Source organism: Typopeltis vanoorti, chromosome 20, assembly GCF_054136105.1.
Source record: "Typopeltis vanoorti isolate ZY-2024b chromosome 20, IOZ_Tvanoo_1.0, whole genome shotgun sequence".
NCBI lineage: Eukaryota > Metazoa > Arthropoda > Arachnida > Uropygi > Thelyphonidae > Typopeltis > Typopeltis vanoorti.
The window spans coordinates 24,293,858-24,307,374 of record NC_143568.1 but is presented as its reverse complement, the minus strand read 5'-3'; the positions used below and the strand labels follow the sequence as shown (position 1 = coordinate 24,307,374).

General features: G+C 35.5%; 1 protein-coding gene across 1 annotated transcript in view; it reads right to left on the bottom strand.

The window, feature by feature from the left end:
* The window catches only part of LOC150095284 (laminin subunit alpha-1-like), a 1,249,242-nt gene that overhangs the window by 727,749 nt on the left and 507,976 nt on the right, over positions 1-13,517 (bottom strand). Inside the window, exons 28-29 of the mRNA XM_090410638.1 lie at positions 7,178-7,348; positions 1,824-2,003 (exon numbers count right to left, since the gene is read on the bottom strand). Of these exons, the coding sequence (XP_090266764.1) occupies positions 1,824-2,003; positions 7,178-7,348 (351 nt within the window). The remainder of the gene's footprint in view (positions 1-1,823; positions 2,004-7,177; positions 7,349-13,517) is intronic.

The following is a 13,517-nucleotide window of genomic DNA, read 5'->3' as shown; positions in this document are numbered from 1 at the left end:
TTGACTTTAAGTGAACTGAATCATAATAATAATAATAATATATCCTCTGAGGTTCAAATTTCTATCTGCAATCATGCCAAGATTTGTTGCTTCCTCTACTTCTTCCAGTATAACACCACCAATTGAGTAATGAAGCATCCCATCCATGGATCCCAAATTTCAAAACATATTTAGTTGCATTAAACTGAAATTCCCATTCATTTGCTGACCTTTCCAGCTTATTCCAATCCTCTTTAACCAAGACGTCTACAGACGTCAAGGTTATCATGGATGCGAAGTGTATATTAAAATTGTTACCATTGATATTACATTGAAATACATGATGGATACGAAGCGTATAAGGATGCGTATTTGATCCATAATGGCTGGTAATGGTTAAGAGCCAAAACATCATCACTATTACTAATAACCCTCCAAAGCTTCATGTGATCTGCAAACCACTTAGCGACTCCCTATAGTTCCATGACAATATTATTCTTAAAGATTGAATAGTAATGGTCTCAGATTAGATAGGTTACAAGTGGAATTCTCCCCCTATCCCCATATACAACAGTCTGATATGTGTATCAGAAATCCAGTCACCAATTCAAACAACTAATCTGATATCCAAATGCATGTTGCAACTTGTCAAAACCAATACCCTCATCTGCCTAATACTGTATATGGTACCTCACTAATTTCCCCAAGATCTTGGAGAAATTAGTGAGGTTTGTGTCGGTTTTCTGTAAACATTGAAGGAAAGATTGCCAGAAGGAAGACGTGTGACAAGTGTATCTAGAAACGGAAGTGTATTCTGTTTTTCAATCTCATTTCAAGATTGAAAAACAGAACACAAAAATAGGTGTCATCAATACTCTAAAAAACAGGGCTCTGAAGATCTGCTCCAGTGAACAGGAACTGAAAGACGAATTTAAAGTTATCAGCAATACTTTTCAAAAAAATGAGTATACTCATGTCCAAAGTAAGAAATCATTTCCTACTTTGCTGTTTAGATCTTCAAGAAGGACAAACTTTTCCTTTTTCTTTGAGTTGGTTTCCTTCTATAATAGCTCAAAATATTCCTCCATATCTTCCTTACAAAAACCTTCTGTTGGACCATATGCACAAATAAGAGTCATTTCCAATTTTCCCATTCTGATATTTGATCATATTTAGTGTTCAGTACTCCACTACATCTTCATTTCCCTGATCACTATCGCCTGAATATAACATTGTATTTACTGCCTAGAAGAATCTCACCTGGTTTTGTCTTATTTGCTTCAGTAACACCTATTATGTCGATTTGGTACTGTGCTCAGTTCAACTTCATTTCTGTTGAGGGTTCAGTTCGAGTTTGTTCAAGTAACTGATTTTTCACCCTGATGAAAATGGTGGGGACTTTGTTTAAATAGCATCATCCCAGCTGGCATGAAATTCTATCACATAACATCATTTTGATTTTGATTTAAGCCAAAACAATAAAATTTGGCTGACTAAATTGGAAATTGCCAGCTATGCTATCCTTGTAGTAACCAGGTTGATACTTACTTCCAGGGTGCATCATAAGAAGGTGAGAATTGGACATTAGATCAGAATCTCTAATCAGTTGTCTAGGATCCTTAAAAGGCTACATGGATGTTTCCTCCCAGTTATCCAGATTTGATCCTTAAAATTGTCAATCAATTAATTAGTATACAGTTATCAATAGCAACATATCATTATAAGAATAACAACCTTAAAAAATAAAATACATTTAAAAAAAACCTCACAGCTAGAAAAATTAAAAATAAGAAATAAATAAAAGGAATAGAAAAAAAAGAAATCTATGCATAAAGCATACAAACCTCATGCATTTTAACTATATACTGTCCTCCAACAACAGGCAAATATGGGGAATGAGCAAGAACCAAGCGATGATTTCCTTGAAGTAACACTAATGGATAAAGTTCTAAATAAGCATCTGGAAACTGACTACCACTTAAGCTTTCAATTCGAAATTGAAGGATACCATTATATGCTAATGTCTGAAAGAGAAATGAGTATTATTTAATGCATAAGTAAAAAAGAGTTTAAGCATTCTCTCTTTAAATTGCAATTTAAAGAGAGCATTACAAATTTTATTTCAAAGAGTGAGCATATAAAGATTATCATTATTTTCTAGTGTATCTCCTCAAGGGGTATACTAAATACAGTATAATTTCATCATATATGCTTTCATTATCTGCATTTCTGCATATATGTGGTTTCATTTCAGTACATAAGGACTACTGCTGTTTCGTATCATGGAAGCTTCTTTGCATGTGCTTTGTTTCCTACTTCTCTCTGCTATGCTCAGTGTCCATTTTGTGTCCTTACTGCCTTATTGGTCTATGCAGTGTTGCCTTTATCTGTAAATAATTCTGCACCCTTTGGGCATAAAATCTAGCAAGTTTAAAACAAAGAAAACTAAAAGTGAAAAGAAAAATATGAATAAAAACCAAATGAAGAAAAGGTCTGTAAATCCAATTCTTTAAAGGTGAAGTTGGAAGTTCTGAATTGCTTTGATAGAGTTGAATGTAGTAGTAGCATTCAAAGGGCCATGGGACCGAATGATTCTATAATGACAACTAATCATTATAATACTGATAAGATGGTAGCCACACTCCTAATGCCTATTCATTCAATCTATTTGGATAAGTCCTCTTGTGGCATTACTCTTGTAAAACCACAATATCTGCTTTACTTATAATTAAATTGAAATATATATTGATCTTTAATTGACCATGATTTATAAACATCTAATACCAACCAGTTTTGCCGGGGCTGTCTGGCTTCTTCAGGGCTTATAACGGTAAGAGAAAAAACTCAAATTGGCTAGTACAGAGAAAATGGAGTTACAGTATCGTATAAATTAAACATTAAAACAGAACGTGTAACATTACACGCATGGAGCGTGTTGTGTTAGTCCCTGTTATGAGAGAACATTTTGTAGTTTTGAGTGAAATTAAATTCTGAAAGACTGAGTGATCTTATTAAGGTTTTCCATATGTCAGCTATTATCATTCCATGGTTTCTGTTAAGATTTTCTCCAGAATGGAGGACTACAACAGCTTCTTTGACATTTCTGCAATGGAAATCATCTTCTAGGTAAGGCATGGAGCTTATATCCCAATCAATGGTATGATTAGTAATCGCAAAATGATGGGCTAGACCTGAGTTGTCTGTTAACATCTCCTATATGTTCTTTTTTTCAGATTTCAAGGCTTATCGATGTCTGTCCTATATAGTTTAGACCACAAGCACATGGGATGTTGTACACTCCAGCATGTTTGAAAAAAAGGGTTAATGTCTTTTGGCAATCTTAAAATGTGATGGACAGTCTTGACCGGTTTGAATGCAACTCTGATGTTGAAAGGTATAAAAAATTTTGCGATTTTCTCAGACACTGTACCTGCATAAGGAATAACTAAGGATGAACTGTACTGAATGATGGTAGGTTGTTGTTGTTGTTGTTGGGGGTTTCTATGAAGAATCTTGTTGATTAGATTCTTTGGATAGTCATTTTTTATTAATGTCTCTGATATATGAGTAATTTCATCATAGAGTTCTTTTTCTTCTGAGATGATGTTCATAGCTCTATTTTTGAGCATATGTATTATGCTGAGCTTCTGAGAAATATAGTGAGTTGACTTGAAATTAAGGCAGTGTCCAGCAGCGTGTGTGTTGGTTTGCAGTAGACTGTAAGTTTGATATGTCCATCTTGGTTTCTTGATTAGGGTATCCAAAAATGGCAGTTGATTATCTTTTTCCAGTTCCAAAGTGAATTGTATTTTTTGATGAAAAGAATTAATTTCAGTTAAAAAGTCCAAAAGAGCTGTTATTGTGTCCCTCCAAATTATGAAGACATCGTCTACATACCTCCACCACACTAAAAGTTTTGGGTCTAATTTTGAGAGGATGTCTGTTTCTAGCTTTTCCATGAACAGATCTGCACAGGGTGACGAAAGGGGACTGCCCATAGTTAAGCCATTTAGTTGCTCATATATCGTTTCATTCCATTTGAAATAATTAGATTTAAGGCAGTGATGAAAAGGTAAGCCTTATCTTCAGGGAAGAGATTGTATAGGATACTGATAACTTCTTCTACTGAGATGTTGGTAAATAAAAATACCAAGTACAAGCTAGTGAGAATGTTTGTCTTTAAGATTGAGATGTTTTTCAATTTTTCAATAAAGTGTTTTGAATTCTTAATGTAAGTGTCTGATTTTCTGATATGTCCTTTTAAGAGGCTGGAGAGATGTTTGGACAATAAATATGCAGGAACATTTCTTTCGTCAACGATCAGGAGTAGCGGAACTCCACTTTTTCTGGACTTTCAGGGCTCCATACAATCGTGGCATCAATGGGTGTAGTGATTTCAGATTCCGTTGCAAGTCTGTGGACCAACTAGTCATGTTCCGTAATAAGTTGTTAGTGTTCTTGTGGTTTTTCCATGTTGGATCTGACTCTAATATGTGATATGTTGATGGGCCTGATAATTCTGCAATCTTAGCTATGTAGTCCTTAGTGTTTAAAATGACTGTGGCATTACCTTTGTTTTAAGATAGTTATTTGTTTAACCTTTTTCAAGTTTGAGAGAGCTCTTTTTTCTTGGGGTGTTATGTTTAGGTTGGGTAGCTTTGAAGTTGAAAGGATAATAGCACTTTTTAATCTCAGATCATTTGCCATTGTTTCTGGAAAGGAAGAGAGTGCTTTCTCTATGTGCTTTCTTTCACTGCCTTAAATCTAATTATTTCAAATGGAATGAAACGATATATGAGCAACTAAATGGCTTAACTATGGGCAGTCCTCTTTCATCACCCTGTGCAGATCTATTCATGGAAAAGCTAGAAACAGACATCCTCTCAAAATTAGACCCAAAACCTTTGGAGGTATGTAGACGATGTCTTCATAATTTGGAGGGACACAAAAACAGCTCTTTTGGACTTTTTAACCAATTAATTCTTTTCATCAAAAAATACAATTCACACATCAAGAAACTAGAAGATGTCGACCTTAGGAATATGATTGTTGATGGAAGAAATGCTCCCACATATTTATTGTCCAAACACCTCTCCAGCCTCCTAAAAATACAGTTAGAAAATCGGACACTTACATTAAGAATTCAAAACACATTATTAAAAAATTGAAAAACATCTATTATACACCAAATATAATCTAAACAATCTGCTTTACTTCTTCCCCATTCAGATCTTCCCCAATAACATTAATATACAGTTCAAATCATGATGGTCCTAAAACAGATTATATATCTCCACCAGATGTATTCTCTACATTCCATCTTTGTTTTCTGAATTTTTAAACCCTACCTTTGTAATACTGAACTGGAAGCCACTTTTCTATTCCTATTCAATCAGTCTATTTCAATTTTCTGGTCGTGAGAAGTATGTTAAGTATAAAGAAAAGGGCGAGAAGTGCAATTTACAGAATATAGTGTATAGGATGAGAAGATATATGATAAAATAGAGATGGATAAGTTAGTAAATGGTTCTGATCAGGTTAATTGAAGAATACCTCTTCAAGAGTACCATTAACTGAAGGTGGGAAAGTATCACCTTATGATCTGCACTCCATCCTCTGTAAATAGGCAGCCAGTTTTCTCTCCATTCACTGCATGTGATGATGAATGCTCTCTCTCTGGATTTTTCTATTAATGCAGGAGTTCCTCAAGGCTCTGTTATATCACCCACTCTCTTCCTCATATACATAAATGCTTTTCTTTCACTAGCTTGAAAGCATTACTATAGTTTAGCTAATGATGGCAAGCAAACATATTAATACTATACCTCAAACCCATATGACGAACTTTGCCATGCTTGACCATCCCTGCTTCTAGGTTTTCTATAACCAGTATGCTAAACACTAATCTCCATATCATCCAGTCTTCAGTGAGGTGAACAACTTATTTACTTTCAATGCTTCCAAAGTGCAGTTTTCTCTTTTTTTCTCACAAAAAAAATCCTAGTTTATCTTTCTTTACCTTTTGATAACACTCCACTCCATCAAGATCAGATCTCTCTTTGGACTGACATTCATCTCTAACCTTTTGTAGCACCAACACATCACATCTATAGCTATACATCTATACATCCTTTGCCTCCATAAGGCAGTCAAGATCAGAAGAGAGAGAGAGAGAGAAAGAAAGAAAGAAAGAGTGATTTCTACTTCAAGAAGAGAGTGCTCTTCGTGAAGCAGCATTCACCTGTACCCTTTCGTTGCATAACATATCACATCCATAGCAACCTAAGTCTACAAAACAACTCGGTATCCTTTTTTCTCAAGACCTTTTTAGCCTATCCAGCTACTATCTCTGTACAAATCCCAAATCAACCCACCATTAGAATACTACCCTCACATTTGGGGTAGTGCACAAAAAATCTCTAAAAAAGTTTAATGTCATTCAAAAAAATAGAAATCTGGCTAATTAATAAAGGAGCCTGTTTAGCTAAGTGGATGTGGCACTTGCACTCTAAGACCCTTGACCGCACGAATGAAGACTTGGGTTCAAGTCTAGTTGCCGACTAGAAGAACATTTTTGCTGGCCTAGTTGGCCAAGTGGTTAGCATATCTGCTCTCCAGCCAAATGGATGTGGGTTCGAATCCCGCCTTAGGCATGGATGTTTGCGATTTTCTGTGAACGTACTAGTGATGGTAGTCGGTGGTAGATGGCATTGGTGTTAGGTGATGATGGTTGGTGAAGTAGTGAGACGAAGAGTTGTAGATGATAATAATAATAATAATAATGATCTCTCTCTTATTCCATGTGTCTAGCAGGCAATCATCTCCCCTACCACCCATTTATGCTAAACATACAATTGAATAAGCAGCAGTTTCCCAACACTTGATTGTACTGCTAACTGCTAACCCAGTGACCTGCTGTCCTGCTGATCTTTCATGCTATTTATCTCTATTCACTAGAACAGTTCTTACTCTGAAATAATCTTCAAAGAATATAACACCAAGCTCTTTAAAAAGAAATTCAACAGTTTCCTTTTCTATGAAATCCAGTCTGCACATGGGGCATCAATTGCTACAGTTCTGAAACCTATCACGTGAGGGAGAGATTTAAAAGAAGGAACTAAAAACAGCAGCATACTTAACATGTATAGGAAAATTAACTATCTTACTGAAAAATTCAACATCCTAATAAGTTACAAACCTTGTCTCCCAAGAATTCTTTTGGGAGCATCCAGTAAAGGGGCTTGTCTAATATGTACCGGATTCCAATTTTAACATTGGCTGTTTGACCAGGGATTATTCTTAGACCATGAAGAACAGATAATGGAGTGTTTCCTAATTCCATAGTGACTTCTCGTGAAGGAGTAGTTAACTGTAATTTAAAAATAGTAAAAAAAAAAACTTGTATCATATATCAAATTTTTTTATTACTGTCATCATTAGTAGTAGTAAGTAATACTATAGTTTGTCTCAGGGGATCACACTTATTGAGTACAGAAAGGCAACACAGAGGAACCTGATGCTGCACTATATCTTACTTCAAATAATAATAATACAAACCTGTGCTATTTTCTGTAGGTTGGTCCCTACTCTCCTTTCAGACCTCTCTTTCTTCCCTCTTTATTTTTCACTCCAAAGCTATTAGAATATTCAAGGGATAGGAGTGAATCTTTCCTATATTGCTGAATGTATTACTCTAAACAGTAGGTGTCTGCCTTCTCTCCCCAGGTACTTATCCAAACTTAACTGTACTAGCTCCAGGGATCTGTCAGCCTTGAAGTGAGAAATATATTTTTTGCAGTAATCCATTTATGAAAGGTAGAAATAAAAGATATACACAAAGTATGAAAATTGGTACACATAATGTGAGAGGATTGAACTAACCTGGAAAAGTAGCAAATGTATGTAGAGAAATGGAATGCATACACATTAAAATACTTTGACTATCAGATATTCTGGAAAAGTAATATGTAATTTTTAACTGCTCTTCTAAATGGAAAGGAATATAAAGTCATAAGTGAGGAAATGAGACTATATAAAAAGTTGCATTGCTTATAGAAAAGAAATTTCCACCTTCAGTTATTAATATTAATACAAAATTATGTTAGAGGGAATTACGTTAATGGAGTGAAACAGCATCGAGAAAGAAATAATAATATTATTATTTAATTCTTCCAATATTTTGTTTCAGTGAGACATTGTCAGGGAGTAGAAATGACACTTGTAACACAGACAAAGAATGAAGGCAACACAAAACTAAGTGAAATACATGGACAAAACACTATGATCATAAGTAGGTGAGACATTCTCAATGAACACCTGTTGGCAGCCTGCGATGTAAACTAGGATCTCAAAATATTAGTGTTTCCCATATTTTGGGAAGCTTAATGCACCATATTTATTTAAATTAGGCTGGTTTCTGTCAGCAGCTACAGACAGAAATCTGCAGCTGCTGGTATTTTTCCAATTGATTCTCTATGCCATATCTAGCATTGCCCACAAGGCCCAACTGACCATAGTCATAACTGCAGGTTTATTTTTTGTGTTTTTCCAAGTGGATGTTGGCTGACCTTCCTGTCTGCCCATAGTAGGCCAATTTGCAGGAAAAGGGCACTTTATATACTTCAGGCACACAGATAGAGAGAGAGAGAGAAGGGAGCTGATCTTTAGTAGAATCTATAAGAACAGCAAGTTTTTGGTGGAGCTTGAAAGCCATGCAGAGATTATATTTCTTTAACTCTGGCTCTATTTTTTCTGAAGTGCCTAATGACAGCATTACTGAAATTTTTTCTGAAGAGGAGGTTCAACAATTGGAGTAGTTTTTATTTTTATTTTTTTAATACTGTGGAAACTGTATCCATTAGATAAGAAGGTGTGGGAATTGGGAATTTTTCCCAATGAGTTCTCTCTTACAGTTCTGCTGTAAGAGAGAACTCATTGGGAAAAAAAGTACAGACTCTGTTGGTTAGTGCTTTAATGATACCACTGAGTAGGCATGTTACCAAGTTTTCTAAAAAGGCTAAACTATTATTAGTTTCTTCTTCAATGAAAAACTGGATTCCAGGGTGAAGACTACTGAGGTAATAGGTGTCTGGACCATGAGATCAAATGGAGAACACATCATCTACATATCTTAACAGATGGAAGGTTTGAGAGGAACTGAGTCAAGAGCTTGTATTTCAAAATATTCTATATAAAATTTGGAATGGGGGAGTGAGAAGAGAACCCATAGAGATACCGAGTATCTGTTTATAAATTTTGTGCTTCCAAGAGGCATATCCAGAATGGATAGTAAAGGAGAACAGATCAGTAATATCAGAAGGAAAACTTTCTTTATAAGTGATAAGATGTCTTTTAAGGGAAATGTTGACAGATAGTGAAGTGATATCAATGCTAACCAAAATATCTATATTATTTAATGTTAAATTCTCAATAGAAGTTTTAAAATGGATCGAGTTTTTTACATAGGAAGTGGTACAACCAGTGCAATGGGTGGGGAGAATAAGAGAGCTTGCTAACTGTTTTGCTAATTTATAGCATGGAGAATCTGCAGCATCTAATCTGGGTCTTGAGGGAGAACTGGATTTGTATGTTTTTGGTAATCCATATATATGGAGAGAATAGTGGAAGGGTTTGAGTTTTTTTGTGATTTCAGGAGGTCAAAAAGAAACTTTTTTTTTAAGTAGACTTTTCAATATTTAGATTTGAGATTTGGTGGAATCGTAATCTAAAGGTCTCTAGATGGAGCAGTCTCTGAGAATGATGTCCATTTTTGTATTGTATTCACTAGTATTATGAATAATGGTATCACTCTCCTTAACAAATCTGGTGATGACTATATTGCTATCATTTGGTAGTTTCTTGAGGACACTGAATTGGCAAGATGATAGATTTCTTTTAGAAGACGAAGATCGAGAAAGAATGCTGGCAACACCAAGAATAATGTTAGTTTTTTTTTCCTGTGCCAAATTACAGATACTACAATGGCAAAATTATGGGCCAAGACTAAGGGCACTGATGACAGCATCACTATTTGACACCATATTAACTACGGTTTGAAGAGGTTGAACTGCAGGTACAGGGTTCAGAATAATCCAGAAGACTGTTGTAATTTTTAGTGTGTTTATTTTTAATTTCTTAAAAATTAAAAATAAACACACTTTCTGAATAAAATTCTTTCTGAAAAGAGGCTTCTGAAATATCAAAGCAAATGGTACAGAGTAGCTGAGAGTTCAGACTGCAATGAGCTGATAGTTGCATTTGTAGCAGTGAGGACAGTATGCATACTAGCGACCTGTTCCCATAAGAGCAAAACTGGCACACTTTTAGATTTGAACTTCATTTTAAATTTCATGCAGCTTGGTAATATGTCTGTATCCCAAAATTAAAAACTGTTACTGAAAGACAATCAGAAATAAATAAAAACATATATCTATGTTTCATAGACTTTCAAAGAGAATTTGACACATTATTATTATTATTACGTGACACCACCAAGGAGTCCAAAGACTCAATGAGGGAGGGCACCTACTCTACAACTCAATCCACTAACTACAGCAAATCACATCATCTACACCAATGCCATCTAATGCCTACCACCACCATTAGTATTTTTACAGACAATCACAAGCATCCATGCCCACAGCAGGATTCGAACCCACAACTTTTTAGATGGAGAGCAGATATGCTAAACACTCGGCCAACCAGGCCAGCATTAAGCCATGGAAAGTTAATAGAAATATTAAATGCATCCAAATTGATGCAAATGATCTCAGAATGATAAGAGAATGTAATGGAATCAAAATACACACATACACATTACAAATGAAATTAATAATAAAACAATAGATAGTAGCAATAGGAGTGAGACAAGATTTTACTAATACAAGATTTTACATTATACTTTTCAATATATATAGTAATATGCTAATGAAAGAATATGAAGAAATTAGCTAAGGCAGAAGAAGCATTTTGGAATAATAAATGACTAATGACCACATGAATAAATAGACTAAAATAGAATAAGAATAATAAATATCCCATGTATGTTTCACAATGAATTATAGGTGGGAAACAGGGACATATACAAAATTTATAATCAGAAAATTGCAAGCCTTTGAGATGGCAAACTTAAGATGAGCAAGAAAGATTTCTTGAAATGAGTAAAATACTAATGAAGAAGATTTGAAGTTAATGGGAACTGAAAGAGTGTTCGGGGATGACCTTATAAAAAGAAAGTCCAAGATGGCAGGACATATATTAAGGGGGATAGTATAGAAAATATCTCTGGAAATGATGGAGGGAAAAAGTTCTCCTGGTATACCAAGAACTTGGATTGATGATTTAAAACCTGGATGGATAACAAGAGCTATAATGAGATTAAAAGGAAGGCAGAGGAAAGGACACTCTGGTGTTCAATATATGATTGCTAACCTCCAAATCAGAGAAGACTGTAGTGGATAGGTTACTGGAATGCCTTTAAAATACACAAGCTGCAGCGAATTGGAATAGATCGTATACTAGTTAGATGGATTGGTGACTGTCTCTCTGAATAATACCAGCAAGTTGTGTATGATGGAGTTGTGTCTCAGAAAAGGAAGGTGACCAGTGGCATGCATCAGGGTTCTGTCCTTGGGTCCCTACTGTTTAACTTGTTTGTTAATGATTTCATGTGGATTAACTGGGGTCTTCAAATGTTTGCCGATGATGAAAAGTTAGAATTATCGGGAGTAGTGCTGATGTTAATTCTCTACAGGAAGATCTGAATAGACATTTAGCTTGGACAAATGAGTGGGGTTGCAGTTTTAATGTTAATAAATGCAAGATGTTACACTTTGGGATACAGAGATATAAGGCTACATACTGTATTGGTGGAGCTGTACTTCGGGAAGTGGATGAGATTCGGATCTTTGAGGGATGATAGACAGAGGACTGAAATTCCGAGAGCACATTGCATGTGTTGCAAAGACTGCACATTGTATTGCTGCTATGATAAAAAGTAATTGAATGTAGGGATAAGGAGGTGGTGATGGTGGTGCATCTATATAAGGCATTGTTCAGACCACATATAGACTACTGTGCTCAGATTTGGTCACCTAGTTTTCAGTGTGATGTGGAAACACTAGAGAGGGTCCTAAGATGAAAAACCAAAGTGGCATTAGGACACAGGAGTGCTGGTTATGAAGAGCATTTGAGAGAATGTGGATTACAGAGGTTGGTGGATAGGAGAAAAAGAAGAGACATAATAGAGACCTTCAAGCTAGTTAAGGGATTCTATCAGATTAATACAGAAGAAATTATAAAAAGAGTGGATGTTAAGATGGGAAGAACAAGAGGTCATTCCTTGAAGTTGTATAGAGATGTAGGGAAGTCTTAATTTGTTAGTTAGAATTGTTAGTGAATGGAATGCACTGCCTGAGTGCATTGTGAGTGCAGGTAGTGTAAATAACTTCAAAACTCATTATGACAGACATGTTGCTGATTGAGTGGGTCTCCCACAGTGATTCTGTTGAATCCATGGAGGTTACCAAATAATAATTATATCACTGTAGCTTTGGCTAGAACTTTTTCCCTGTTTGTTATAATAAGTGAATTTGGTATAGCAAAAGTGTTTGTTATTAATGAAGGTAAATGGATACTGAACGAACGAGGATGGGCTGACAATATGGGATTTAGCCAACGATATTGTATTCCTATTGGTTAAACCAAACTAAAAAATGATGGTACAAAATGACAAAATTTCATGCAGGCTGGGGCGTTGCCCAGTTAAACAAGGCCCCCGTTGTTTTCGCCAGGGAACCAGGGCGAACAGCAAAAAGTCAGCTACTGGAACAAATCTGAAAACAAACCCCAACTCAACATCACCAGAGTTAAAGATCGGTACTGTCAACATAAGAAGCCTGAATGGCAAAGAAATGGAGCTAGTGGAGGAATTAGATAAATATCAGATCATCATAATAGGGGTGACTGAAACAAAACAGACAAAAACTGGTGAGATCTTTCTGAGCAATAAATACAAAATGTTATATTTAGGCAATAACAATCAAGGAAAAGAAGGAGTAGCCATAGTATTCAATACAAAATACGAGGCTCATCTTCTTGAATGGCAGGCAGCGTCAAGTAGAGTGATTTGGGCAAATATAAGAATGGGGAACTGGACAATGAGACTTATTTGTGCCTATGGTCCCACAGAAGGTTCTACTAAGATAGAAGTGGAGGAATTTTTTGAGGCTCTAGAGCAGTGCTTCCCAAACTTCTGGATGTCAGGGCCCCCTTTGCAAAATTAAAATATTTCATGCCCCCCCCCTCGAAAAAAAAATCGTAATAGAGAGATATATTATTATAATATTTATTGTATTTATATTCAATACAAAACATACACAGCGAATATTGCAAAGCCATCAAAGCTGCCTTGGGAAATCGAACTCACAGACATCTAATTAATAACAATAGTTTTTAGTTAGATACTGTGTTTGCCCATGCAACATATGGTTTTGTTTCTGTCTATATATACAGCATAGTTTCTGTATGAGGGGACATGT